General features: G+C 41.5%; 1 protein-coding gene, 1 long non-coding RNA gene and 1 pseudogene across 3 annotated transcripts; 1 reads left to right on the forward strand and 2 right to left on the reverse strand.

Moving 5' to 3' along the window:
* Positions 1–1,074: 1,074 nt before the first annotated feature.
* LOC129840954 (sialic acid synthase-like) lies at positions 1,075–9,336 on the reverse strand. 2 transcript variants are annotated; one of them, XM_055909018.1, is made up of 7 exons: positions 9,073–9,336; positions 8,012–8,227; positions 6,770–6,869; positions 6,414–6,568; positions 5,942–6,208; positions 5,376–5,585; positions 1,075–2,304 (listed from the first exon to the last, which is right to left on the reverse strand). In XM_055909018.1, the coding sequence occupies exons 1-6, from the start codon at positions 9,202–9,204 to the stop codon at positions 5,376–5,378; spliced, it is 1,080 nt and encodes a 359-aa protein (XP_055764993.1). In that variant the 5' UTR covers positions 9,205–9,336; the 3' UTR covers positions 1,075–2,304. The 2 variants fall into 2 exon arrangements, with proteins under 2 accessions (XP_055764993.1, XP_055764992.1); XM_055909017.1 differs by having other exon boundaries at positions 1,075–2,440.
* Positions 9,337–10,197: 861 nt separating this feature from the next.
* LOC129841089 (sialic acid synthase-like) lies at positions 10,198–20,693 on the reverse strand (annotated as a pseudogene).
* A 3,462-nt stretch (positions 20,694–24,155) lies between these two features.
* Positions 24,156–27,115, forward strand: LOC129841313 (uncharacterized). Its single transcript, XR_008757302.1, has 3 exons — positions 24,156–24,527; positions 24,862–25,275; positions 26,426–27,115. It is a non-coding gene; the product is annotated as an uncharacterized LOC129841313 (long non-coding RNA).
* Positions 27,116–27,864: the final 749 nt, after the last annotated feature.

Genomic DNA, 27,864 nt, shown 5'->3' on the forward strand with positions numbered 1-27,864 from the left:
CCAAGATTGGCAAATTTGCCACTGGCGCCCTGTGCTCTTCACAGATGAAAGCAGGTTCACACTGAGCACATGTGACAGAGTCTGGAGGTACCGTGGAGAACCTTCTGCTGCCTGCAACATCCTCCAGCATGACCGGTTTGGCGGTGGGTCAGTCATGGTGTGGGGTGGCATTTCTTTGGGGGGCCGCACAGCCCTCCATGTGCCTGCCAGAGGTAGCCTGACTGCCATTAGGTACCGAGATGAGATCCTCAGACCCCTTGTGAGACCATATGCTGGTGCGGTTGGCCCTGGGTTCCTCCTAATGCAAGACAATGCTAGACCTCATGTGGCTGGAGTGTGTCAGCAGTTCCTGCAAGAGGAAGGCATTGATGCTATGGACTGGCCTGCCCGTTCCCCAGACCTGAATCCAATTGAGCACATCTGGGACATCATGTCTCGCTCCATCCACCAACGCCACGTTGCACCACAGACTGTCCAGGAGTTGGCGGATGCTTTAGTCCAGATCTGGGAGAAGATCCCTCGGGAGACCATCCGCCACCTCATCAGGAGCATGCCTAGGCGTTGTAGGGAGGTCATACTGGCACGTGGAGGCCACACACACTACTGAGCCTCATTTTGGCTTGTTTTAAGGACATTACATCAAAGTTGGATCAGCCTATAGTGTGGTTTTCCACTTTAATTTTGAGTGTAGACCTCCATGGGTTGATACTCCAAATCTAGACCTCCATGGGTTGATAAATTTGATTTCCATTGATAATATTTGTGTGATTTTGTTGTCAGCACATTCAACTATGTAAAGAAATAAGTATTTAATAAGAATATTTCATTCATTCAGATCTAGGATGTGTTATTTTAGTGTTCCCTTTATTTTTTTGAGCAGTGTATATATGACATTCATTTGTAGGGGATTTTGATTGTTTTTCTCAACACTTTTTAATTTTGTCTTCATGTTTTTTTATGTAGTAGGACATTGATTTGAGATTCTTATTGGCTTGGTTGTTTGTTGTACTGTATTTTGCTTGCAATTTGTTTGTGAAATGCTGTATGATGTACTCATAAATGAAAACAAAATAATTGTCATGTGGCATGGCATCATATGCATACATTTTTATAAAGCTGCACCATTTTCTCTCCACCCCATTGCAAAATGTATAGAATTGCAGGAAATGTACATTCTCTCTCACCCGTCAAGAGGGGGGACTACTAAAATGTTTTGCCACGAGGTGGGGGGCCACCAACAAAATCTAATTTAGGACCCCCAAAAGGCTAGAGCCGGCCCTGCATGGATTACAGTGAGTGGTAAACCAGAGACTGGTACCCAGATTATATTGAGATTTTAGGTCAGTGGCCTACAAACAATACACCATAATGTCAAAATGTAATTATATTTTAAGAAATATTTACAAATTCATTACAAACGAAAAGCTAGAGTGTTTTGGGTGGGCAATTAACATTATGTGCTGAATACAAAGCGTTATGTTCAGCCAAATCCAAAACACTGAGTACCGCTCTTCATATTTCCAAGCATGATGGTGACTGCATCATGTTATGGGTATGCTCGTCATCGGCATGGACTAGGGAGTTTTTGGGGGGATAAAATGAAAACAGAATATAGCTAAGCACAGGCAAAATCCTAGAGGAAAACCTGGTTCTCTACTTTCTGGGAGACAAATTCAACTTTCAGCAGAAGAATAACCTAAAACACAAGGCCAAATATACACTGGAGTTGATTACCAAGATGACATTGAATGTTCCTGAGTAGCCTAGTTAAAGCTAACTTAAATTATCTAGAAAATCTATGGCAAGACATGAAAATGGCTATCTAGCAATGATCAACAATCAAGTTGAGCATGAAAATTTAAAAAAAACATTAAAGTACAAATATTGTACAATTCAGATCTGCAAAGCTCTTAAGAGACTTACTTAGAAAGATTCACAGCTGTAATCACTGCCAAATGTAACTTGAACATGTATTATTGACTCAGGGGGCTGAATACTTATGCAATCAAGATAGTGTTTTCATATATATATATAAAAACACTATTTTACAAAAAAATGTCCACTTTGACATTACTGATTATTTTATGTAATTCGTTGACAAAAAATGACATTCAATTTTAATCACGCCTCTAGACAGTGCATGTGATTCCTCTGTTTCTCCGTCTTCCCTTCCAGCCAGCCGTTCCCTTGGCTCATCTACGGCCTAGTCAATGACTTCAAGGCAGCGCAGGTGAGCAGCAACAGCCTGTTCTGCGCCATCGTGCTCCTCTTCATCATGTTGCTCTTCGTCATCATCTCCATCACCTGCAAGATGAGCAAGTTGCTGGGAGGCCTCATGTTTTTACTGTAAATCTTCTTCCTGGTAACCAGCATCATGCTGGAAGACAAGATTATCACGTGCCCCATCTCCATCTGAAGGCCCCTCTTCAACCCCAACCTCCTGGAAACACAAACACACCTCTCTCACACACATACAGTAAACACAATAATTTGATCCTCCCATTGTTAATGGGGGCTGCCATTGGGAGGAGTAGTAGAAAACTAGCCTGACTTGATTGATTTCAAATGCCCGAGCACAACCTGCAGATTATAAATCGTGAACTTTGAGCAGGGAAGACAGACCTGTCGATGAGTGATTCACGATGCTACTGCCCAATGGGATGGGTTTCTCTACACGTCACATGACCATATCCAAGAGCTTCCATTGGTTTAAATCCGTTGACTGACAGACCTGTAGGTTCAGTCCAACCCCAGTTGTAAATAACCTGATTCAGTTCATCAGCCAACTAATTATTAGAATCAGCTGTGCTTGACTATAGTTGGAGTGAAAACCTACAGGACGTTAGCTTACTTGGAAAAGGTTTGGAGAATCCTGACTATAGTAGTATAATTACATCACAACAATTAAGTAATTTTCTTATAAAACTTTATAACATGCCCAATTTTGCCCTACTTGTACCATAGTGATTTGTTATATTATCACATCCTAGTGAGCATAACTGGTTAAAAATGTATTTAACAGTTTTGCTGCATTAACGTCTTTTGAACCAGTTTTGCTCGCTGGGATATACAGTGCCTTCGGAAAGTATTCAGACCCCTTGACTTTTTCCACTGTTAGGTTACAGCCTTATTCTAAAATTGATTGAGGGAGAAAAAAAACACACACCTCATAATGACGAAGCAAAAACAGGTTTTTAGAAATTTGAATATTTAGGTCAAAATAAAACATTTACATAAGTATTCAGAGCCTTTACTCAGTACTTTGTTGCAACACCTTTGGCAGCTATTACAGCCTTGAGTCTTCTTGGGCATGACGTGTCAAGCTTGGCAAACCTGTATTTGGAGAGTTTCTCCCATTCTGCTCTGCAGAGCCTCTCAATCTCTGTCAGGTTGCTGCACTGCTATTTCCAGGTCTCTCCAGAGATGTTCGATCGTGTTCAGTCCAGGCTCTGGCTGGGCCACTCAAGGACATTGAGACTTGTTCCGAAGCCACTCCTGCATTGTCTTGGCTGTGTGCTTAGGGTTGTTGTTGTCCCCAGTCTGAGGTCCTGAGCGCTCTGGAGCAGGTTATCAAGTTTCTCTGTACTTTGCTCCGTTCATCTTTCCCTCGGTCCCGACTAGACTCCCAGTCCCTGCCGCTGAAAAACATCCCCACAGCATAATGCTGCCACTACCATACTTCATCGTAGGGGTGGTGCCAGGTTTCCATTGGACGTGGCACTTGGCATTCAGGCCAAATAGTTCAATCTTGGTTTCATCAGACCAGAGAATCTGGTTTCTCATGGTCGGCATGTCTTTACGTGCCTGTTGGCAAACTCATAGCGGGCTGTCATGTGCCTTTAACTGAGGAGTGGCTTCTGTCTGGCCACTCTACCACAAAGGCCTGATTGGTGGAGTGCTGCAGAGATGGTTGTCCTTCTGGAAGGATCTCCCATCTCCACAGAGGAACTCTGGAGCTCTGTCAGAGTGACCATCAGGTTCTTGGTCATCTCCCTGACCAAGACCCTTCTCCCCCGATTGCTCAGTTTGGCCGGGCGGCCAGCTGTAGGAAGAGTCTTGGTGGTTCTAAACTTCTTCCCTTTAGGAATGAGGCTACTGTGTTCTTGGGGACCTTCAATGCTACATAATTTGTTTTCTTCCCCAGATCTGTACCTCGACATAATCCTGTCTCGGAACTCTACGGACAATTCCTTCGACCTCATGGCTTGGTTTTTGCTCTGACATGCACTGTCAACTGTGGGACCTTATATAGACAGTTGTGTGCCTTTCCAAATCATGTAAAATCAATTGAATTTACCACAGGTGGACACCAATTAAGTTGTAGAAACATCAAGGACGATCAATGGAAACGGGATGCACCTGAGCTCAATTTCGAGTCTCATAGCAAAGGGTCTGAATACATATGTAAATAAAGGTATGTTTTTAATTAAAACATTTGCAAAGATTTATAAAAACCTGTTTTTGCTTTGTCATTATTGGGTATTGTATGTAGATTGCTGAGGACACTTAGATTACAGATAACATCTTAACTTTAGACAGCCACATTAAAGTAAAACACTTTCATATCTAGAGTATAATTTCTTGATCTTTCGTTTTCAAATGGATTCCAGGTAAATCTGGTTGAGAGAATGCCAAGAGTGTGCAAAGCTGTCAAGGCAAAGGGTAGCTACTTTACAGAATCTCAAATATATTTTGATTTGTTTAACGCGTTTTGTTAGTACATTATTCCATGTGTTATTTCATAGTTGATATCTTCACTATTATTCTACAATTTAGAAAACAGTAAAAATAAAGAAAAACCCTGGAATGAGTAGGAGTGTCAAACTTGACTGGTACTGTACATACGGTATGTTTTCACTTTTGACACTGATTTGTACCAGAATTTTATCACAAAATAATATAATTGCAATCAAGGAGTGTGATTTCGGATGAAAAAGGTAAAGATGACAATCATTAGTGTTTGGCATTTTGTATTTGACATTTTTGTAGTGCAATTAATTGTGCAATTTAACAGATGGCCATTTCATTTATACATGAACAGTTAAACATTCAATTAGAACGCAATCATTTCAGTCACTACTGAACATAGTTTGTATTTTCTCTTCTTAACTAGGCACTTTCAGTCAAGTCTGATTCATTGAATGTTTGTTTCCATCTAGTAAAAAAAATAAACATGAAACCAGAAAAATAAAACATGTCCCGTCAACTGAAACTTCTAGGCCTCTAAATAATATCTGTATTATCGATGTTCCCACAATCACCTTTTCACTTTTCACAGCCTGTAAAAGTGCATTGTGTTGTTTGCTATTGTGGTTAAGGTATTACAATGGTTACAGTAGGCTATTGCCAGGGTGTTACAAGGGTGATTACTCAACTCAGCACTTGATCTTCTTGCCGTAGCTTTCGACCACGTCTGGGGTGATACTCTCGTCCTCCTCCACGTCCTCTGTGACGGACTTGCCCACCAGCTGGAAGATGTTCTCGGGGGGAACACCCTTCGGCTCTCCCACCTTCACCCCCAGCATGTCCATACTCAGCACCGTGCCTTTGGGGATCGCCACCTTGGCCACCACTGATTTCCCCAGCTGGAAGAGAACACAATCAATATATTAAAAGAAGATCTGACATCCTTTCCTGTTTGAAGCAACATTATTGGGCCCAGTACTTGGGTAAATCAACAAACCCTAAAAATCAAAGATCACATAGCCTATAAGGTACAGAGTTTTTCCAGGTCAGGTGACAAGATTAGGGGGGAAAACTCCTAGCCCTAACACACACCCACCCCTGAATTGGAATAAATGCTTAAATAATGTTTGTAAAAAAAATGACCCCCTTGTCTTGCATCAGATTGCCATTAATCATTACAGTTAGCCGTCAGGCTATGTGGTAAGAATAACGTCATCTGTTGGAACACAATGAAAAGTGCCCATCCAGGAAGTACCTTATCGTGGCATGGCTTCTCACAGGGCAGCATCTGCTTGATGCTCGTCCCCAGAGACCTCTCCACCAAACGGATGGCTTTCACCAGCTCTGTCAGCTCAGAGGGCTCCAGAGAAGCTTCGTGGTCACTTCCCTTCCAGCTCTTGTCCAGGGTCACGTGACGCTCAATGACCTTTGCCCCCAGCGCCACTGCTGCCACGGAGATGTGGACCCCAGACTCGTGCCCGGAATATCCGATGGGAATATCAGGGAATTCCTTCTGGTATTCCTATGAACAAGATTATGTGTCATTTTCCTGCCTCTAAACATGTATTCTCTCTGGATTTAGCATTAACCACAGACTAACACTAACGGTCCATTGACTTATAACAGAAATAAGATGCACCGTGTGTTTAGGGGTGACAAAGTTGACAGCCAACTTTCTGATCTTGCCTGAAACAATTCCTTCGTTTAAACCAATGAAAAACTCTTACTGCGATGACACGCAGGTTGACATCTTCAGCCTCCAATGGGTAGGCACTGGTGCACTGCAGGATGCAGAAGTTCTGATTGTGTTTCTTGACTGTCTGGTAGACCCGTCTCATTGTCTCCATCGACTGCATCCCACTGGATATCACCATGGGGCGACCTAGCATTAAACCAGAGATTTGAGATTAATTTCACCAACAGCAAAAAACCACTTCGCTTTATCCTTGATATTCAACATTTTTTACTACACTTTCAGGGGTATAAAGTAGACCAAATAATCAAAATACCTCAGAAGCTAAAATGTTAATTTAGCAACCTAAGACAACAAATATCTATCACACTGTAAAGTTTAATCACTGACCTTTTTTTGCAGTCTTTTCCAGATAGGGAAAGTTGTTGGTGTCCCCTGAACCAACTTTGAAGAAGGGCACATCAAGCTCATGTAGGAACTCCACAGCCATCTAACAAGAGATTAACAGTTTTTATATGCATTATAAAGGCATATTCAATATAGTACCACAGTAGGAGTCATAATAGCCCCCAATAAACCTAGCAGTCAAACAGGGAAATGGTTCCAATTGTTTTTCCCCCATTCATTTTTCCCATAGGGGATTTCAGTAACACTTAAAATTAAGTTAAAGGAAACCGCACACTGCTCTTGATAGTATCACCGATATTTAATAAGCTTACGTATCGGCCACCTGGTCAGTCTATGTCATGGAAATAGCAGGTTGCTATTTAGCAGACCTGCTATTTCCATGCCATAGACTGACCAGGTGGCCGATACGTAAGCTTATTAAATATCGGTGATACTATCAAGAGCAGTGTGCGGTTTCCTTTTCCTTCATCTTGTTCAATTGATGCCATGCACCTGCAAATAAGATTGCTCAGATGTGCGAGTGCCTTTTTGTATTAGTAACACTTAAAATAAAAGGCTGTGTTTCATGTAGGATTACCCTGGTGTGCTGTTTTGATAACCGTGTAAATCTCTCTAGGACAAGGTGACGTAACAATATACTTGCCTGTATTTACCCCACAAAAATGAAATGCTAATTAGCTGCTAATGTGGCTATCATAAAGAACTACAAATACCATGAACTGGATGACATGAGTCGAGGCAAAGGTAAGAATCTCTGGATAAATGTACTAATGTTAGCTAAATGTACTAATGAATAAATTGGCTACACTTCCTTAAAATGTACAATCCTGTGAACTGTCTTGTGCAAGTTTTAAATTGACAATATCTGTCAGCAAAGGTGTCAGTTAGAGATGAAGTTCAGGAGTGCAGGGATTTGTAGTTTTGCATGTCTACTTTGATGCTAATTAGCATTTTCGAATCTGAGTGTAAATAGAGCTGAATATATTAATAAAAGTCACCCTGTCAGATTGAGATGTACATGGTTACCAAAACATCACGCCAGGGTAAGGATACAGGAAACACAGCCCTTCTTTTTTTTTTTTTTACATTCCTAAAAATTCCCAATGGGAAAAAATTGTGAAACAATTGGAACCATTTCCCTATTTGACTGCTAGATTTAATGGGTATTATGACACCTTCACTATGGGGCTCTACGGGCCTATTCCACATCACCATCATTCTTACCTCATCCATTCCTGAAGCAGTAAAGAAAATTCCAACCTCCTTTGCATAATTCTGAAGCTCTACGTATTGTATATGACTGAACTCAAGGTGGCGCTTGTGCTCTCCATACGTCTTTCCCCAGGATTGTTTGGAGGTGTACGGACGCTCCAGGGCACGCTTGTTGAACTTGTGCTCAAGTTCACTCTTCTGAAACTTGGCGCAGTCTGCCCCACAGTCCTGTGAATTGATTTTCAATATGAGTAGGGTCACATAGTTGTAAAATGTGCTACCAATAAGGGTGAGGGAACCTTGTTTCAAATCTTCTCTCATTGATTGAAACAGGTGGGTCCACACACCAAAGTGCCACATGTCATGATGACACTCACCTGTCTCCAACAATGAGATTAGATTTGAAATAGACAAGATGGCGACAAAGACATTGTTGGATTACTCATGGAGCACAACATTAATACATTTAAAAACGCATCACCTGCAACTGGACACTGACATTTTAGAAGATACATGTTTGGCTGAATCAAAAACAAAGATAGTATCGCCAATTTAAGGTTGGTCGAAATGTCACTGTGCTACACCAAACAGTACCTAACCTGTAACTAAGGCAAGAAAGCCATTTCACTGTACTTGTGCACGTGAAATTAAAAAGCTTAAACTTAACTTGAATGGATACCAAAAATCTTTGGTTAAATCACATTATCACGTAAATCTGTAGCTAACACACCCACTGCCTTTTCATAAAACAGTCAAATGGTGTGATAATTTTGAGTATGAGGTTGGGTATCTGTTATGCCACATCTCTGGCAGGAATTCCGTATCCACCATTATCAGTCCTTACTAAATTGACCAATAGATGCCCATGGTCTCAATGTCACGATTTTAAATACAGCCCCAGCAAGCAACAGAGCAGTTAGCAGCAGAGCTACTGACATTTTACAGTTCTGTGGGCACTGGAATCTACTTTATACTAAAGTAGCTGCTAGTTTACTAGCAAGTAAGTCAGTACCATGGTCCCCAATACAGCAGCTGAGTTAAGATAACTGATTAAAGCATGCTACTAACATTACCTTAGCCATCTTGATCATTTTCTTGGCAATTTCGATATCTCCCTGGTGGTTCTGTCCAATTTCTGCAATAATGAAACAGGGGTTAGAACCCCCAATCATCCTGCCAGGACAAAGCTCGAATTTCAGAGGCATTTTGGAAATGTGATAAATGCGGTTTCCTAAAATGTTTGTAGCGATAAGATGTTCGCTTGCTCTGAGCCAGTAGTACAAAGACAGTCAGGTGTGGGTTCTCGCGGAAAAATTCGAGCTAATTTACACGTTGCACATCCGGAATCCACATGGGTTCCTCTCCACTCATGTTTCAAAATAAAGGTTCTCCATTCACTCACAGGTAATTGGTTTTGTAATTTAATATAAAACATTTATTTGTTTTTAGATTTTTATTTGAAATTAAGTTTAGTTTAGTTCGTTTTCAGACTTGATGTACTAGTTTTTATTCAGTTTCGCTTATGTATTATTTCGTTTCAGTTTTAATTTTAGGGACAGAAAGTAGCCTATTGGTGGAATACTGGGAGCCATTTATGTTTACTAGGCCTATAGTATAGTTTTTGGGGATGTCACTTCGTGCCAATGGGGGGGCATTAAAACGTAAAGTGATGGGCCAGGTCATATGTTTGGTTAGCTCAATCTTGATGTGACTTTGATTTAAAAGAATAATAGCCTAGACTGGTGCAATAAACATGGTGAAAGGAAACTCTCTTGCCCATGTTTACACCAATCCAAAGCTTTTTTAAACTTTAGTAGTACATGTTAAAAGAATCAAGTAGCCTACCTTTACCTTTATCTGAGTGAAAGACAAAGAAGGGCGGGACGACGACAAATTAAGTCAAGGCACATGCTATGTTTATGTAATATTGTAGAGTTTTGAAACTGAAAAACCCATTTTTGGATGACAGCCAGGTGTATTTTGTTACACCAAAATTAACATCAGTTTTAGAGGAATGAGGATCAATAGTCCGCCACACAAACCTTTTTAAATTGTCCACAATGAACGCTTGTGACGCAGTGTAAATATTATGTAACTAATAACATTTTCAGCCAGAGTTATTAAGGTTAAACGTATGATTCACTAACACCTTCAAATAAGGTTAATAAAAAACAGCTGCAACAAAAGCAAAAACAGCAAAAAATCCATGTTATGTTTATGTCATATTTTTGTTAAACAGAAATGAACATCCGTTTTTTTTATGATGCAGGTCAACAATCCACCACACAAATGTTTTTAAATTGCCAACAATGAACACTTATTATGTAGTGTTAAATACTCCTGGCTCCTCGCATAGTCTTTAGACTTGACAGGCTCAATGAATAAATTAACCAGTGCTTCTTTTCTCTTTTTAAACTAATTTGAATGAGGTTGCCAAGTTTCTGCTCTCTGCAACTGGTTGACGTGGAGCTACTAATAGCTGGAGGCTGTCTCAACTTGTTTATCTTGATTTTATTTGATCTCTGTTCCACACTGGCTGCCATCTTCTGACACTACAATACATTTCCCTTTGTCCTTTCCAGCAATGGACTCTAAATAATCTCCTACGGGGTTTTGACTTTCTTCACTGAAGAAGTGATGCACAAAAACATCGCCATCTACTGGAAGCATTTTAACCGCCGGAAGCTTGAAAACCAATGACGTGTATATACCCTGGATTGCTATTGGTACTCCGTTGTAGGAGCAGTCCTCCATAGGAATGAATGTAATTTTACAGTATTTCAATTAAATATTTAAAGGGAAAAAATACACGTATTTAAGTATGTTTTGTTGTTGTAGAAGTAGTAAAAGTAGTACTCTCTATAAAAAAAAAGACTAAGAAATGTTTTATATATTTTTTCATTTTTTATGTTTAGCTCACATAATATAATTTCAACGTATGCTTTAAGGTGTGTGTAATATAATACACATGTCAAAAACTAATTAATAAATTAATTAATAAATGAATTTCTATAGCTTCCAAAATATTTTTACAAATGAGGAGTGCCAAGATGGCTATGCGGTGGCCTCAATACAGCGCCCCCTGTCAGTAATTCATGGTTTATACACATCAGTGTCGAAAACCCCAGTAGTAAAAAAATAAAGGCCTTAAATTGTAGTTTCAGTATAGTTTTTCAAATGTTTTTCTTAATTATTTAATTTTTACTTTAGTTTAAGTTGTTACACTTACATGTTATTCAATCATTTCCCCCACATCTCTCGCGTGCTTGAACGTGCCTCTGCGTAGCCAAGAGCTACAATAGAACTTGGTTCTATTTGAGATGCACGGTGTGTTGACTGTCGCCTCATTGGATATCAGGAAAAAGATACAAACACACGTTGATGCTTGAAATACACGAGGAGAGATTCATTAAAGATAATTAACTAGGTTTCCCTTTTCATCTGTGGATTTATCGTTGGAGTAGAGAAACACACGATTTTGTACGACTCCGGGTCAAAATTATGCATATTTTCCTGTTTTTAGCTGGTTCTTTGTACGTCAGGTAAAATAGTATCTCAATATTAATCTCCCAGGACAAACTAACTAGCAACAGCTAGCTACCTAAATGTTCATGATTGTTTCGACCTGTCCACAGCTGAATATAGTTTGTTCACAGTTGGCTTTGATATTTTAACCTGAGTGTCATGATCGCATCTGATGTGGATGGACAAAATCAACATGCGAATGCATGCGTGTGGCAGCTTCACCAAACTAGCCCCTCAAGTACATACACATGTTGATTTTGACTATCCCCATCAGACACGTTCATGACAAGCAGGTTAAATTAGCAAAACAAACTACAGTATATTAATTTGAGGACAGGTTGAAACACACGACTCATTCATGGATATTTAACTATTGCTAGCTAATTTGTCCTGAGACATAAACATTGGGTTGTTAGTTTAGTTGAAATATAGGGTCCATTTTTTTGCTGGATCTTTGCAGAATTTTTTTTTGTCATACAAAATCATGTTCTCTACTCCGACAATTAATCCACAGTTGAAAGGGGAAAACTAGTTCGTTTTTAGATAGAGTTCTTTGATTCATTTCTTCTCGTTCATCTTTCAATCACCCACGTGGGTTAAAGTGTGCTCGTGAAAACCAATGAGTAGATGGGAGAGGCGGGACTTGCAGGCATTAAGGGTCTGAAATATAACCAAGTTCTATTTACCGCCTGGCTATGCAGACGCCCATTGATGCACATGAGCAGTTACATGATTGAATAATGGGTACATTCATTTTGTCACACTTCCGCAGTTAACGTGGCTGTCTCGTGATACTGACCGTATGTCGGATTGATGGTCTGTTTACATAGCGGGTTGCGGTAATTAACGTGGCTGATTAGGGGAACCAACACATTAGGTTAGGTGAAATAACAGCAGGTTAGGAGACAGGTTAAAGTGAGGAAAATGATGAAGGTTAGGCGTTGCTACAATGCCGACATGACCACTAGATGAAGATGTAGGCCTACTCCATCTACCCACAATGCTAGAAATGTAAACAGAACATCAGTCCTCACATACCATCAGTATCATAACACTTTTCTAGTCAGCATGTTAACATGTATGTCAGCCCTTGTTGTTGTAGCCGTCCACCATACGTGGCGTGATGCTTCCATCCTTCTCCACATCCGCTGTGACGGCCTTGCCCACCAGCTGACCCATGTCTTCAGGAGAGACGCCCCTCGGCTCGCCCACCTTCACCCCCAGCATATCCATACTCAGCACCGTGCCTTTCGGTATCGCCACCTTAGCCACCACTGACTTCCCGAGCTGGAAGAGAAAATAATATGGAGATTTCCGCCTACAGTATGTGCTGTTGTAGGTTATACAGTACAAAGAGAATACTTGATGTAAGGGAGGTTTATGACAAACATAATGGGCCTACCTTATAAATGAAAGTGAATATAACAATTTTTTGAGAAAGTTATTAATACAAATGTCAATGGGGAAACTATTCAGACCCCAGGACTTTTTCCAGATTTTGTCATGTTAAAGCTTAACTCAAAATGTATTAAATAAAACATTTTCCTCATCAATCTATACACAATACCCCATAATGACAAAGCAAAATCAGGTTTTTAGAAATGTTTGCAAAACATAAATACCTTATTTACATTAGTATTCAGACCCTTTGCTATGAAACTCGAAATTTGTATTTTGTATTTATTATGGATCCCCAGCTACTCTTCCTGGGTTCCAGTAAAATTAAGGCAGTTTATACAATTTTAAAAACATTACAATACATTCACAGATTTCACAACACACTGTGTGCCCTCAGGCCCCTTCTCCATCACTACCACATATCTACAGTACTATATCCATGTGTACAGTGAGGAGAACAAGTATTTGATACACTGCCGATTTTGCAGGTTTTCCTACTTACAAAGCATGTAGAGGTCTGTAATTTTTATCATAGGTACACTTCAACTGTGAGAGACGGGATCTAAAACAAAAATCCAGAAAATCACATTGTATGATTTTTAAGTAATTAATTTGCATTTTATTGCATGACATAAGTATTTGATCACCTACCAACCAGTAAGAATTCCGGCTCTCACAGACCTGTTACTTTTTCTTTAAGAAGCACTCCTGTTCTCCACTCATTAGCTGTATTAACTGCACCTGTTTGAACTCGTTACCTGTATAAAAGACACCTGTCCACACACTCAATCAAACAGACTCCAACCTCTCCACAATGGCCAAGACCAGAGAGCTGTGTAAGGACATCAGGGATATAATTGTAGACCTGCACAAGGCTGGGATGATCTACAGGACAATAGGCAAGCAGCTTGGTGAGAAGGCAACAACTGTAGGCGCAATTATTAGAAAATGGAAGAAGTTCAAGATGACGGTCAATCACCCTCGGTCTGGGGCTCCATGCAAGATCTTACCTCGTGGGGCATCAATGATCATGAGGAAGGTGAGGGATCAGCCCAGAACTACACGGCAGGACCTGGTCAATGACCTGAAGAGAACTGGGACCACAGTCTCAAAGAAAACCTACGCCGTCATGGATTAAAATCTTGCAGCGCACGCAAGGTCCCCCTGCTCAAGCCAGCGCATGTAAAGGCCCGTCTGAAGTTTGCCAATGACCATCTGGATGATCCAGAGGAGGAATGGGAGAAGGTCATGTGGTCTGATGAGACAAAAATAGAGCTTTTTGGTCTAAACTCCACTCGCCATGTTTGGAGGAAGAAGAAGGATGAGTACAACCCCAAAAACACCATCCCAACCGTGAAGCACGGACTGCACCGTATTGAGGGGAGGATGGATGGGGCCATGTATCGCGATATCTTGGCCAACAACCTCCTTCCCTCAGTAAGAGCATTGAAGATGGGTCGTGGCTGGGTCTTCCAGCATGCCAACGACCCGAAACACACAACCAGGGCAACTAAGGAGTGGCTCCGTAAGAAGCATCTCAAGGTCCTGGAGTGGCCTAGCCAGTCTCCAGACCTGAACCCAATAGAAAATGTTTGGCGGGAGCTGAAAGTCCGTATTGCCCAGCGACAGCCCCGAAACCTGAAGGATCTGGAGAAGGTCTGTATGGAGGAGTGGGCCAAAATCCCTGCTGCAGTGTGTGCAAACCTGGTCAAGAACTACAGGAAACGTATGATCTCTGTAATTGCAAACAAAGGATTCTGTACCAAATATTAAGTTCTGCTTTTCTGATGTATCAAATACTTATGTCATGCCATAAAATGCAAGTTAATTACTTAAAAATCATACAATGTGATTTTCTGGATTTTTGTTTTAGATTCTGTCTCTCACAGTTGAAGTGTACCTATGATAAAAATGACAGAACTCTACATGCTTTGTAAGTAGGAAAACCTGCAAAATCGTCAGTGTATCAAATATTTGTTCTCCCCACTGTATGTATAGTGCGTATGTTATCGTGTGTGTTTGTATGCATGTGCCTGTGCCAATGTTTGTGTTGCTTCACAGTCCCCGCTGTTCCATAAGGTGTTTTTGTATCTGTTTTTTATTCACATTTTACTGCTTCAGTCAGTTACTTGATGTGGAGTAGAGTTCCATGTAGTCATGGCTCTATGTAGTACTGTGCGCCTCCCATAGTCTATTCTGGACTTGGGGACTGTGAAGAGACCTTTTGTGGGCATGTCTTGTGGGGTATGCATGGGTGTCTGAGCTGTATGCCAGTAGTTTAGATAGAGCTCGGTGCAGTCAACATGTCATTCAACCTCTCATAAATAAAAGTATTGATGCAGTCAATCTCTCCTCCACTTTCAGCCAGGAGAGATAGACATGCATGTTATTAATATTATCTCTCTGTGTACATCCAAGGGCCAGCCGTGTTGCCCTGTTCTGAGCCAATTGCCATATTCCTAAGTCCTTTTTTTGTGGCACCTGACCACACGACTGAACAGTAGTCAAAGTGCAACAAAACTAGGGCCTGTAGGACCTGCCTTGTTGATAGTGTTGTTAAAAAGGCAGAGCATAATTTATTATAGACATACTTCTCCCCATCTTAGCTACTACTGCATCAATATGTTTTGACCATGACAGTTTACAATCTAGGGTTACTCCAAGCAGTTTAGTCCTCTCAACTTGCTCAATTTCCACATTATTTATTACAATATTTAGTTGAGCTTTAGGATTCAGTGAGTGTTTTGTTCCAAATATAATGCTTTTAGTTTTAGAAATATTTAGGGCTAACTTATTCCTTGCCACCCACTCTGAAACTAACTGCAGCTCTTTGTTGAGTGTTTCAGTCACTGTCGTAGCTGACGTGTATAGTGTTGAGTCATCCGCATACATAGACACTGGCTTTACTCAAAGTCTGTGACTCTAAGCACACAGAAATTGAGCTCAGGTGCATCCTGTTTCCATTGATCGTCCTTGAGATGTTGCTGCAACTTGATTGGAGTCCACCTGTGGTAAACTAAATTGATTTGACATAATTTGGAAAGGCACATACCTGTCTGTATAAGGTCACACAGTTGACAGTGCATGTCAGAGCAAAAACCAAGCCATGAGGTCGAAGGAATTGTCTGTAGCTCCAAGACAGGATTATGTCGAGGGAAGGGTACCAAAACATTCTGCAGCATTGAAAGCCCCCAAGAACACAGTGGCCTCTGTCATTCTTAAATGGAAGAAGTTTGTAACCACCAAGACTCTTCCTAGAGCTGGCCAAACTGAGCAATCGGGGGAGAAGAGCCTTGGTCAGGGATGTGACCAAGAACCCGATGATCACTCTGACAGAGCTCCAGATTTCCTCTGTGGAGATGGGAGGACCTTCCAGAAGGACAACCATCTCTGCAGCACTCCACCAATCAGGCCTTTATGGTAGAGTTACCAGACTGAAGCCACTCCTCAGTAAAAGGCACATGACATCCCGCTTGGAGTTTGCCAAAAGGCACCTAAAGGACTCTCAGACTATGAGAAACAAGATTCTCTGGTCTGATGAAACCAAGATTGAACTATTTGGCTTGAATGCCAAGCGTCACATCTGGAGGAAATCAAGCACCGCTCATCACCTGGCCAATACCATACCTACTGTGAAGCATGGTGGTGGCAGCATCATGCTGTGGGGATGTTTTTCAGAAGCAGGAACTGGGAGACTAGTCAGGATCGAGGGAAAGATGAACTGAGCAAAGTACAGAAAGATCCTTGATGAAAACCTTCTCCAGAGCGCTCAGGACCTCAGACCGGGTCGAAGTTCACCTTCCCACAAGACAACGACCCTAAGCACACAGCCAAGACAACGCAGGAGTGGCTTCGAGCAAGTCTCTGAATGTCCCTGAGTGGCCCAGCCACAGCCCGGACTTGAACCTGATCGAACATCTCTGGAGAGACCTGAAAATAGCTGTCTAGCTGTCCCCATCCAACCTGACAGAGCTTGAGAGGATCTGAGACGAATGGGTGAAATACCCCAAATACAGGTGTGCCAAGCATGTAGTGTCATACCCAAGAAGACTTGAGACTGTAATCGCTACCACACTCTTGGCATTATCTCAACCAGTTTCACCTGGAATGTTTTTCCAACAGTCTTGGAGTTCTCACATATGCTGAGCACTTGTTGGTTGCTTTTCCTTCACTCTGCAGTACAACTCATCCCAAACCATCTCAATTGAACTGAGGTTGGGTGATAGTGGAGGCCTGGTCTTCTGATGCAGCACTCTATCACTCTCCTTATTGGTCAAATAGCCCTTACAACAGCCTGGAGGTGTGTTGGGTCATTGTCCTGTTGAAAAACAAATGATAGTCCCACTAAGCGCAAACCGGATGGGATGGTGTATGGCTGCAGAATGCTGTGGTAGCCATGCTGGTTAAGTGGGCCTTGAATTCTATATAAATCAGACAGTGTCACCAGCAAAGCACTGTTACACCTCCTTCTCCATGCTTCACGGTGGAAACCACACATGAGGAGATCATCTGTTCACCTACTCTGCGTCTCACAAAGACACAGCGGTTGGAACCAAAAATATAAAATTTGGACTCATCAGACCAAAGGACAGATTTTCACCGATCTAATGTCCAATGCTCGTGTTTCTTGGTCCAAGCAAGTCTCTTCTTATTATTGGTGTCCTTTACTAGTGGTTTCTTTGCAGCAATTAGACCATAAAGGCCTGATTCATGCAGTCTTCTCTGAACAGTTGATGTTGAGATGTGTCTGTTACTTGAACTTTGTGAAGCATTCATTTGGGCTGCAATCTGAAGTGCAGTTAACTCTAATGAACTTATCCTCTGCAGCAGAGTTAACTCTGGGTTTTCCTTTCCTGTGGCGCTCCTCATGAGAGCCAGTTTCATCATAGTGCTTGATGGTTTTTGTGACTGCACTTGATTAAAACTTTTTTTCCGGATTGACTGACCTTCATGTCTTAAAGTAATGATGCTTATTTGAGCTGTTCTTGCCATAATAAGGCCTTGGTCTTTTACCAAATATGGCTATCTTCTGTATACCGCCCCTACCTTGTCACAACACAACTGATTGGCTCAAATGCATTATGAAGGAAAGAAATTCCACAAATTAACCTTTAACAAGGCACACCTGTTAATTGAAATGCATTCCAGGTGACTAACTCATGAAGCTGGTTGAGAGAATGTCAAGAGTGTGCAGAGCTGTCATCAAGGCAAGGATGGCTACGTTGAAGAATCTCAAATATAAATGTGTTTTGATTTGTTTAACACTTTTTTGGTTACTACATGATTCCATATGTGTTATTTTATAGTTTTGTTGAAAATAGTAAAAATAAATTAAAACCCTTGAATGAGTAGGTGTGTCCAAACTTTTGACTGGTACTGTATGTAAATGTGTTATTTCAGTTTTACATTTGTTATTAATTAGAAAAAATGTCTAAAACCCTTTTTTTGTCTTTGTCATTATGGGGTATTGTGTGTAGATTGATGAGAGAGAAAAAAACAATTTAATACATTTTAGAATAAGGCTGTAATGTAACGTAACGTAATGTTGAAAAGGGAAGGGGTCTGAATACTTTCTGAATGCACTGTATGTCAAAATATACTAAATAAATATTTTCCCTTTACCATTCACAGTAATAACAGTCTCCAAAAATGATGTCATATTTATTTTCATTTAAACCTCCCGAGGCTAACTCACCTTGTCATGGCAGGCTTTCTCACAGGGTAGCATCTGTTTGATGCCCATGCCTTTGGCCCGCTCCACCAGGCGGATGGCTCTGACCAGCTCTGTCAGCTCAGAAGGCTCCAGTGACGCCTCGTGGTCGTTGCCCTTCCAGCTCTTGTCCAGGGTCACGTGACGCTCCACGACTTTTGCCCCCATTGCCACGGTGGTGCTGATTCCCCTCTCATGGCCAGAATATTCGATGGGAATATCAGGGAATTCCTTCTGGTATTCCTACAGTATCAGGAAAAGGAAGAGTAAAATTCCATTGGTCAATTCATTTCCTTCAGTGGTGGCCTGAACAGAAATATGTCAAATTCTTGTTGTTTTTTTTCTCTCTCTCTCTCTCTCTCTCTCTCTCTCTCTCTCTCTCTCTCTCTCTCTCTCTCTCTCTCTCTCTCTCTCTCTCTCTCTCTCTCTCTCTCTCTCTCTCTCTCTCTCTCTCTCTCTCTCTCTCTCTCTCTCTCTCTCTCTCTCTCTCTCTCTCTCTCTCTCCCTCTCCCTCTCTCTCATCGCTGTGCACTTGACTCAACCTATGTTTCCTTATGATGTTACTCTGGGGTGACAACAGATAACTTGCTGTTCCTGCCTGACAACCCTTTCCTTGTAATAAACCAATGGGAAGTCTTACTGCTATGACACGTAGGTCGACATCCTCAGGGTCCAATGGGTAGGCACTGGTGCACTGTAGGATGGTGAAGTTCTGATTGTGTTCCTTGTCGGTCTGATAGACCCGTCTCATTGTTGCCATTGACTGCATCCCACTGGATATCACCATAGGCCGTCCTGAGGTTAAACAGAGTTGTAATTTCAACAGTAACTAACTTTACTGATATGCCGCAAATTACACATGTTGACTGCACATTCAGAGAACATAAAATTGGTAACATTTAACTTCTACCACAGTAACAGGTGGCAAAGATGTAGTACATATATAACACAGTGTTAACTTAAATCACTAACCTTTTTTTGCAGTCAGTTCCAGACAGGGGAAATTGTTGGCATCGCATGAGGCCACTTTGAAGAAGGGCACATCAAGCTCATCCAGGAACTCCACAGCCATCTAACAAGCGATGCAAAGGAGTTGGGATAGTCATGCATGTTTTGCTTGAAATCCGGAATATAAACACAGTCACAGCAGACGAATTCAATAGACATTTATCATGGAATAACCTCTTACCTCGTCCATTCCAGAAGCGGTGAAGAAGATTCCAACCTCCTTTGCATATATCTGGAGCTCTCTATAGTGTTCATGACTGAACTCAAGGTGGCGCTTGTGCTCTCCGTACGTCTTTCCCCAGGATTGTTTGGAGGTGTACGGACGCTCCAGAGCACACTTGTTGCTCAAGCTCACTCTTCTGAAACTTGGCACAGTCTGCCCCACAGTCCTGTGAATTGATGCCAACATGAGTAATAGCATCAAACACACACACACACACACACACACACACACACACACACACACACACACACACACACACACACACACACACACACACACACACACACACACACACACACACACACCCACACACACACACACACACTGTGCAAATCCATGCACAGCAGCAGTACACTATCAGGATCATAGCAGAAAATACCTTTCCCCTCAGTCATGCCATTTCTACATTAGCTTTTGATTTGAGGTTATTAAGGGAAGATTTACATGGGAGGGATGCAGGATGACTAAGTTGCCCCACACTCATACATGTATATGTGTGCCTTTCTATCCGATTCTCCCAGACAATCTTGTCACCCAATCTATTGTATTAAACTGAAGCTTAAACCACACTAAAGGGCAGTTAGGCTAACACAGATTAAGCCTAGTCCTGGACAAAAAAAATACTTTCAATGAAGACCATATTCTGTATTCAGCATGCTTTTTGTCCATAACTGTGTACAGGAAACCAGTCCTTACAGTCTTACAATGTCTCTTCATTTAGCTTCCATTACCTTGGCCATCTTGATCATTTTCTTTGCGATTTCGATATCTCCTTGGTGGTTCTGTCCAATTTCTGCAATAATGAAACAGGGGTTAGAACCCCCAATCATCCTGCCAGGACCAAGTTCGAATTTCAGAGGCATTTTCAAAATAAACGTGAGAAATTAAGTTGGTAAATGATTAAAAGTCTATGGAAAATAACATTTTAAGGATGAGATTGTCAGAGGCAATCGTGCACAGTGGAAAAAGGAAGAAATTGCTTATCGTCTGCCCTTTTATCCAAATCCTTAAAGTCAGCCCATCCAATGATATGCCAGTATCCTGACCAGTTATGCAAAAAGTGACAGGTAGGGCCTATTGTTTTTTTTCGCCTGGGTGCCAGTCTGTTTCTTTTCACCTTATGGAATTGTTCTCACGTTATTGTCATTTGACAAGAGCTCAAACAAATCTGGAACCAGGCAACAAAAAACCCACAAATGAGATGTAAATAAGGATATTTGCAAATATATTCAATAAGGAAATGGGTACAGTGATACTGAGTTTTCTCTCACGCACAGTTTAGATAATTAGTGAAGGAGATAGTCTTGTACGTAGGCTGTTGCCTTTTTTTTACTGGAAGAAAGACCCACGTTGTACGCAGCGTTTAAAAAACATGATTTACGTTGAGTATAAAATACTGTTTTATATTACTGCTTTATATCTTTACCTTTTCATAGCATTATATTCCCTTTGATTGTTTTTATATATCCGTAAGAGATTGAAAGTAGTGCTAGGTTTAAGCTCTTTGTGTATGACAAGTTTAGTGGACTGCAGTGGACTGTAGGAATGTGTAGTCCCAATAACTCAAGGCCTCTACTGACTGATTAGAAGTCCTGTGACATGCACAGAGAAATCCTGGGTGGTGGAAAAGTACTGAAGTCCATATTTGTGGAAGGGAGGGGGTGAGAGCTGATGGTGTAAGTGGACACGGCACTGTATTGAATGTATGTATTCAGCTGGACATCTTTGTTGAGTACACGTTTGAAACGTCACTTTGAGTTTGGGCTCTTTTGTATGATAAATATGTTTATGGTATATTGAGATACTGGTCTTCTTATCGATTGGCATTGTCGCCAGGATATCACGCTTAAGGAACAGAGAGTTTTCCGTAGAGAGTGAAGTTTCAAAAGTTTAAACAAATCGTAGATATGGCCATTTAGGAAACATCCTGTGTGTGTGTGTGTGTGTGTGTGTGTGTGTGTGTGTGTGTGTGTGTGTGTGTGTGTGTGTGTGTGTGTGTGTGTGTGTGTGTGTGTGTGTGTGTGTGTGTGTGTGTGTGCGTGCGTGCGTGCGTGCGTGCGTGCGTGACAGGTGGATAGTGCAACCGTTACTAAATCCGAGGGGATAGAGATAGTATTTAGGACTTAGCAGTGTATGGTTTTGGGGTGGAGATTCCCACAGGAGAATAATATATTGTACATGTACAAAATATTCCAAAATAAATGAATGAATCCAAAAATTTAGACTGGAAAATTAACACAATTAGTGAGTTACGATTGGTGCCGAAAGGATACATTGTAAAAACATCACAATATAACCCACAACTTGGAATTAAAGTCGTTTTTTAGAAGGAGTCACTGCTTATTGGGAATAAACGTGGGTTCCAATATAGGAATATGATGGGAATGAGAGCCATTGTCAGTTCATTGAACCTATACAGGAGAGGGAGAGGCAAGGACTGAGAGCCTTGTGGTGATATGGCTCTTCATGCCTCCCAATCCACTGACTGGTGGGCAAAAACAGTGAAGCAAACAGAAGAGAAGTTTAAAAGTGTGTATAAAGGTTATCACAGTAAGTTTCCAGAGACAGGAAAGGACGTCTCAGGGGATGTGTTAAAGGAAGTGATCATGGTATGTTATCACTGAGCTAATATATGAACTACAGACAGCCTCCAAGATGTCTGAAAACCGATTTGTGGGGGCTGACATCTTGCTAGTTCCTGTTTCAGTAGCTCATTAGTATATGACCACTGGCACTAGAGCCCAGCCAAGACGTGCATTCCAGGTCAAGCCAGAGCAGGCCGAAGATATTGATTAGTGGTGGAGGGGAAATCTGCAGGCATGAAGAACCACCACACAACCCTGACACAACCACTGAAAACGGGACTAAGAGTTCAGTGCTCCAGCCTGCTCTATATGTGCACCTCAGGAGACAGTTGGATGATATTTTCTGTTTAAGACAACAAAATAACAACTTGTTTCAAACTTATTGAATGTCCTTGAGTGGCTCAGCCAGAGCATAGACTTGAACCCGATCAAACATCTCTGGGGAGACCTGAATATAGCTGTGCAGGGAGACTCCGCACCGAACCTGACAGAGCTTGAGAGGATCTGCAGAGAAGAATGGTGGAAACTCCGCAAACACAGGTGTGCCAAGGTTGTAGCGTCATGAAGACTTGAGTCTGTTATTGCTGACACAGGTGCTTCAACAAAGTACTGAGTAAAGGGTCTGTATAGTTACGTAAATGTAATATTTCAGTTTTTTATTTTTTAATACATTTGAAAAAAATGTTTAAAAAAACAATCATTATGGGGTATTGTGTGTAGATTGATGAGGGAAAAAACAATTTAATAAATGTTAGAACAAGGCTGTAATGGTACAAAATGTGGGAAAAGTCAAGGGGTCTGAATACTTTCCGAATGCACTGTGTGTGTGTGTGTGTGTGTATGTGTGTGTGTGAAATATATATATATATATTTTGTTATACAAGACGACTGTACTGATTGATAGAATGAGTTTTTCCCCCCCTCATCAATCTACACACAATACCCCATAATGACAAAGCAAAAACTGTCACAACGCTCACAACAACATTATGTGTGGCCACGGACATTATGAGTGACGTCAAACCACTAATGGGAGCGATGTCTGATGTACCTGTCACGTTCTGACCATAGTTCTTGTGTGTTTTGCTTGTTTTAGTATTGTCAGGACGTGAGCTGGGTGGGCATTCTATGTTGTGTGTCTAGTTTGTCTGTTTCTGTGTTTGACCTAATATGGTTCCCAATCAGAAGCAGGTGTTTTGTGTTGTCTCTGATTGGGAATCATATATAGGTGGCTTGTTTTGTGTTGGGGTTGGTGGGTGGTTGTTTCCTGTCTCTGTGTGTTCTCTGCACCAGCTAGGACTGTATCGGTTTGCCACTTTTTGTTATTTTGTATTTGTAAGTGTTCTCTGTTTATCGTTTAATTAAACATGTTGAGCACTGGCTACGCTGCGTGTTGGTCCGATCCCTGCTACAACTCCTCTTCTCTTGAAGAGAAGGAAGGCTGCCGTTACAGTACCGTTTTCTGTGACTACATAGATCTCTTCAAACTTTCTTTTCAAGATGAGTACAGCATGAGGCACTTTACGTCCTGCTATACAAAACAATCAACAATTGCTTAATCAGAGTAAGAATGGTTCAAATAATATTTATTTATTTAAAAAGGAATATTTTAAATGAGAACAACTATGTAAGAAATTATTCAATCAAATCAATTAAATGAAGAAGAAAAATCATACAGCCCTGGTCTATGATGTTCTTCTCCCTTTATAATAGCTATTTAAGGATGAGATGGATGGCGTTTAAAAATATCTAATTACCCAAAGGGGTGAAATGAACTCCGTCACGCAGAAATAGGCGGGGCTATTATGTTTCATGTGAGGATGGCTAACCCAGTGCCTTTCCAAAACCTGAACAAATTTGATAAGCGCATTGTTTACACATTTCCTTGCTCTGTCTATTTTGGAAGGCCTGCCAGCACTCCACAGGGACCTTGAGGTGACGTAGGAGAAAGGAAGCACCAGTAAGGGGCCTGCAGGCATCCTTCATCTCTTTTACAGCCTTGGCTGAAAGCAATGTGCAACATCGTAAATTGTCCGAAAATCCGAAAATGGTGATAGAAAATGGTGTTTCATAAAGAAGGTATGCATATTCCCCCCCCCCCCGCCTTCTCGCCATTGAAGCTAGTTAAGAAAGAAAATTATGCTTTTGCAGCCTGAATGGAGGATGCTTTATGTACAAGTGTATTGCCGGGAATGCACATCAAGCCTAGACGATAGTGCAGATCGGCTGCCTAGGCTAGGCTTAATTGAGCTTCTCTGACAAAATGCAATAAGCTCGATTGGAAAATAGAGGGAGGTACATAGGCCTAGTACTGAATATTGACATTTTTCGACTGATTAAGATTTGGAATATTTAGGACAGATTATGATTTAGTATAGTGAAAACGAACTAAATGTTTATTTTTCTCTTCCAGGAGAGGATGGAATGTCCACTACCAAGTATTCTGATGAGTTTAACAATTATTCTTTATCTCTTCCTTTGAAATGATTCTGAGGCCTTATGCGTTGTGACAGCAGTTATTGAAATTCTGCAAGTATAAAGGTACCCAAATCCGGCAGTTAACGGAGCTCCCAAATTAAGAAAGGCCTGGCCATTTGTTTATTTTGCTTCTACTTTTTACCCCCATGCAGACACCTGCATACACAACCCACCCATCTATACTTGTGAATATTTGTTAGTGGTGTTAATACCATGTCTGATTTATTATGTGTGGTCTTTTTATTTGGTTTTAGTATGTTCTTCACAGGTGTGAAAGGATACACCTTTAAAGGACACGCAAAACAAAGTTTTCTGAAGTATCTGGAGTCAGAATTTTGGCTGCACACAGGTAAGTTCTCCCGATGAGAAATGTACTGAACAACTATACAAACCTGGCACAGAGAATGTTTCAAACAAGGAGTCTGAAGTACAGGGAAAGAACAGACTCACAAGGGTTGGGCGTATCCAGATTTTCATACCGTTTCTGTACCATACCGGGGTATAAGATAAGACCACCTTCCGGAGACACCTGAAACCCCACCTCTTTAAGGAATACCTAGGATAGGATAAAGCAATCCTTCTGACACCCCCCCCCCCCTTAAAAGATTTAGATGCACTATTGTAAAGTGGCTGTTCCACTGGATGTCAAGGTGAATGCACCAATTTGTAAGTCGCTCTGGATAAGAGCGTCTGCTAAATGACTTAAATGTAAATGTAATGTTATCCAAAATGCACACAAGGGGCACAATTGATAAAAAAAACGGAATAAAAAAACAAATTCTTTTTTTTAGACACAAAACTATTTGGGTCACAGGGATTTTGATCCAGGAGGGGATTGAATGTCTCTGCTCTAACCAAAAAGCTTGATCTTGACATCTAGCCATCAAACCAAATGCAGCCCTGAGCTGAAGAAAATGTATTTGACACATTTTATATTTCTTATAGTTATACTCAGCTTAGTTATAAGCAGTGGGGTAGCACGCTCCCCGCAGCACCTCGGGGGTTTATTTTTCAATTGTTCTGAAAATCATACCTTCGGTATTTCGAAATACCCCGGTATACGGTATAAACGGTATATTGCCCAACGCTAGTGTTGACCTCTATTCTGACTTTCTGGTGAGGCCTGATCACCCAAAAAGATCGGAGACATTGGGTGAAATTGTTATATAATATGTAAATGAGATAATTAGGAAGAAGTGTATTGCTGTTGTTGCTCACCAGATTGGGTCTGCTGTATTATCGATATTTCTTGCCAAGGGTTGGCCCTCCAACTCCATGGCCCTGTAACTGTGTTGTGACATCGCCAAATATGACAGGAAATATAAGTCAACTTTCAAAATGGTTTCAAAAGTGTTTTGGTATTATTGTCAATATTTATTTTAGACATTTGTATTAAGAATTTTGGAAAATGGTATAATTAGTCATACAATGAATAGTCTATCTTGAATTCCTGAATCAGAAATGCCATAAACTGTTGTTCTGGTCTGTCTTCTCTCGAGGTTATGGTGATAGTGACCCCGAATGGTATCTAGATGTATGGAAGGGATAATTTGACCGAGATCAGTGGGAGCCCCACCCCCTCCAACCGGCTAAAGTAATGGCGTCCACTACAGCCCTGTCCACTACAGCCCACCACTTCTATCTGAGACCTGAATCCAAGCCAGCAACATATGCAGCATTCAGTCGAAGCTATCGACTGCCTTTTCTCTCAGGAGTGCTGCATGAGTTGTCCCGAGATCGAGTGCGTGGGGTGAGCATGGAGGGATCACTTCTAAAGGCAGAATGGACATTAAAGGATGTTTGCGGCAGCTCAGGTGAGAGATCGTCTAGTTTGGAAAATCCGAGTATCCCTTAGATATTGACATCGGGACCCACTCTGACAGGCATGAGTTACATCAAATTGGGTTTGTCACATGCGCCGAATACAACAGGTGTAGTAGACCTTACAGTGAAATGCTTACTTACAAGCCCTTAACCAACAATGCAGTTTTAAGAAAAATACCTAAAAAAATAAGAAATAAAGTAACATAATTAAAGAGCAGCAGTAAAATAATAATAGCGAGGCTATATACAGGGGGTACCGGTACAGTGTCAATGTGCAGGGGCACCGGTTAGTTGAGGTAATTGAGGTAATATATGCATGTGGGTAGAGTTATTAAAGTGACTTATGCATAGATAATAACAGAGAGTAGCAGCAGCGTAAAATATGGGGGGGGTGGGGGGGGGAAGCATTTTGTCTGGGTAGCCATTTGATTAGATGTACAGTAGTCTTATGGCTTGGGGGTAGAAGCTGTCTAGAAGCCTCTTGGACCTAGACTTGGTGGTCCGGTACCGCTTGCCGTGCAGCAACAGAGAGAACAGTCTATGACTAGGGTAGCTGGAGTCTCTGACAATTTTTAGGGCCTTCCTCTGACACCGCCTGGTATAGAGGTCCTGGATGGCAGGAAGCTTGGCCCCAGTGATGTACTGGGCCGTACGCACTACCCTCTGTAGTGCCTTGCGGACGGAGGCCGAGCAGTTGTCCGAGCCCGAGCAGTTGTCATACCAGTCAGTGATGCAACCAGTCAGGATGCTCTCGATGGTGCAGCTGTAGAACCTTTTGAGGATCTGAGGACCCATGCCAAATCTTTTCAGTCTCCTGACGGGGAATAACTTGAAGCTCTCAACCTGCTCCACTACAGCCCAGTCGATGAGAAAGGGGGCGTGCTCGGTCCTCCTTTTCCTGTAGTCTTGATCACGTTGAGGGAGAGGTTATTGTCCTGGCACCACACGGCCAGGTCTCTGACCTCCTCCCTATATGCTGTCTCGTCCTCGTTGGTGATCAGGCCTACCAATGTTGTGTCATCAGAAAACTTAATGGTGATATTGGAGTCGTATCTGGCCGTGCAGTCATGAGTGAACAGGGAGTATAGGAGGACACTGAGCACGCACCCCTGAG

The sequence above is a fragment of the Salvelinus fontinalis genome, chromosome 42, assembly GCF_029448725.1.
Source record: "Salvelinus fontinalis isolate EN_2023a chromosome 42, ASM2944872v1, whole genome shotgun sequence".
NCBI lineage: Eukaryota > Metazoa > Chordata > Actinopteri > Salmoniformes > Salmonidae > Salvelinus > Salvelinus fontinalis.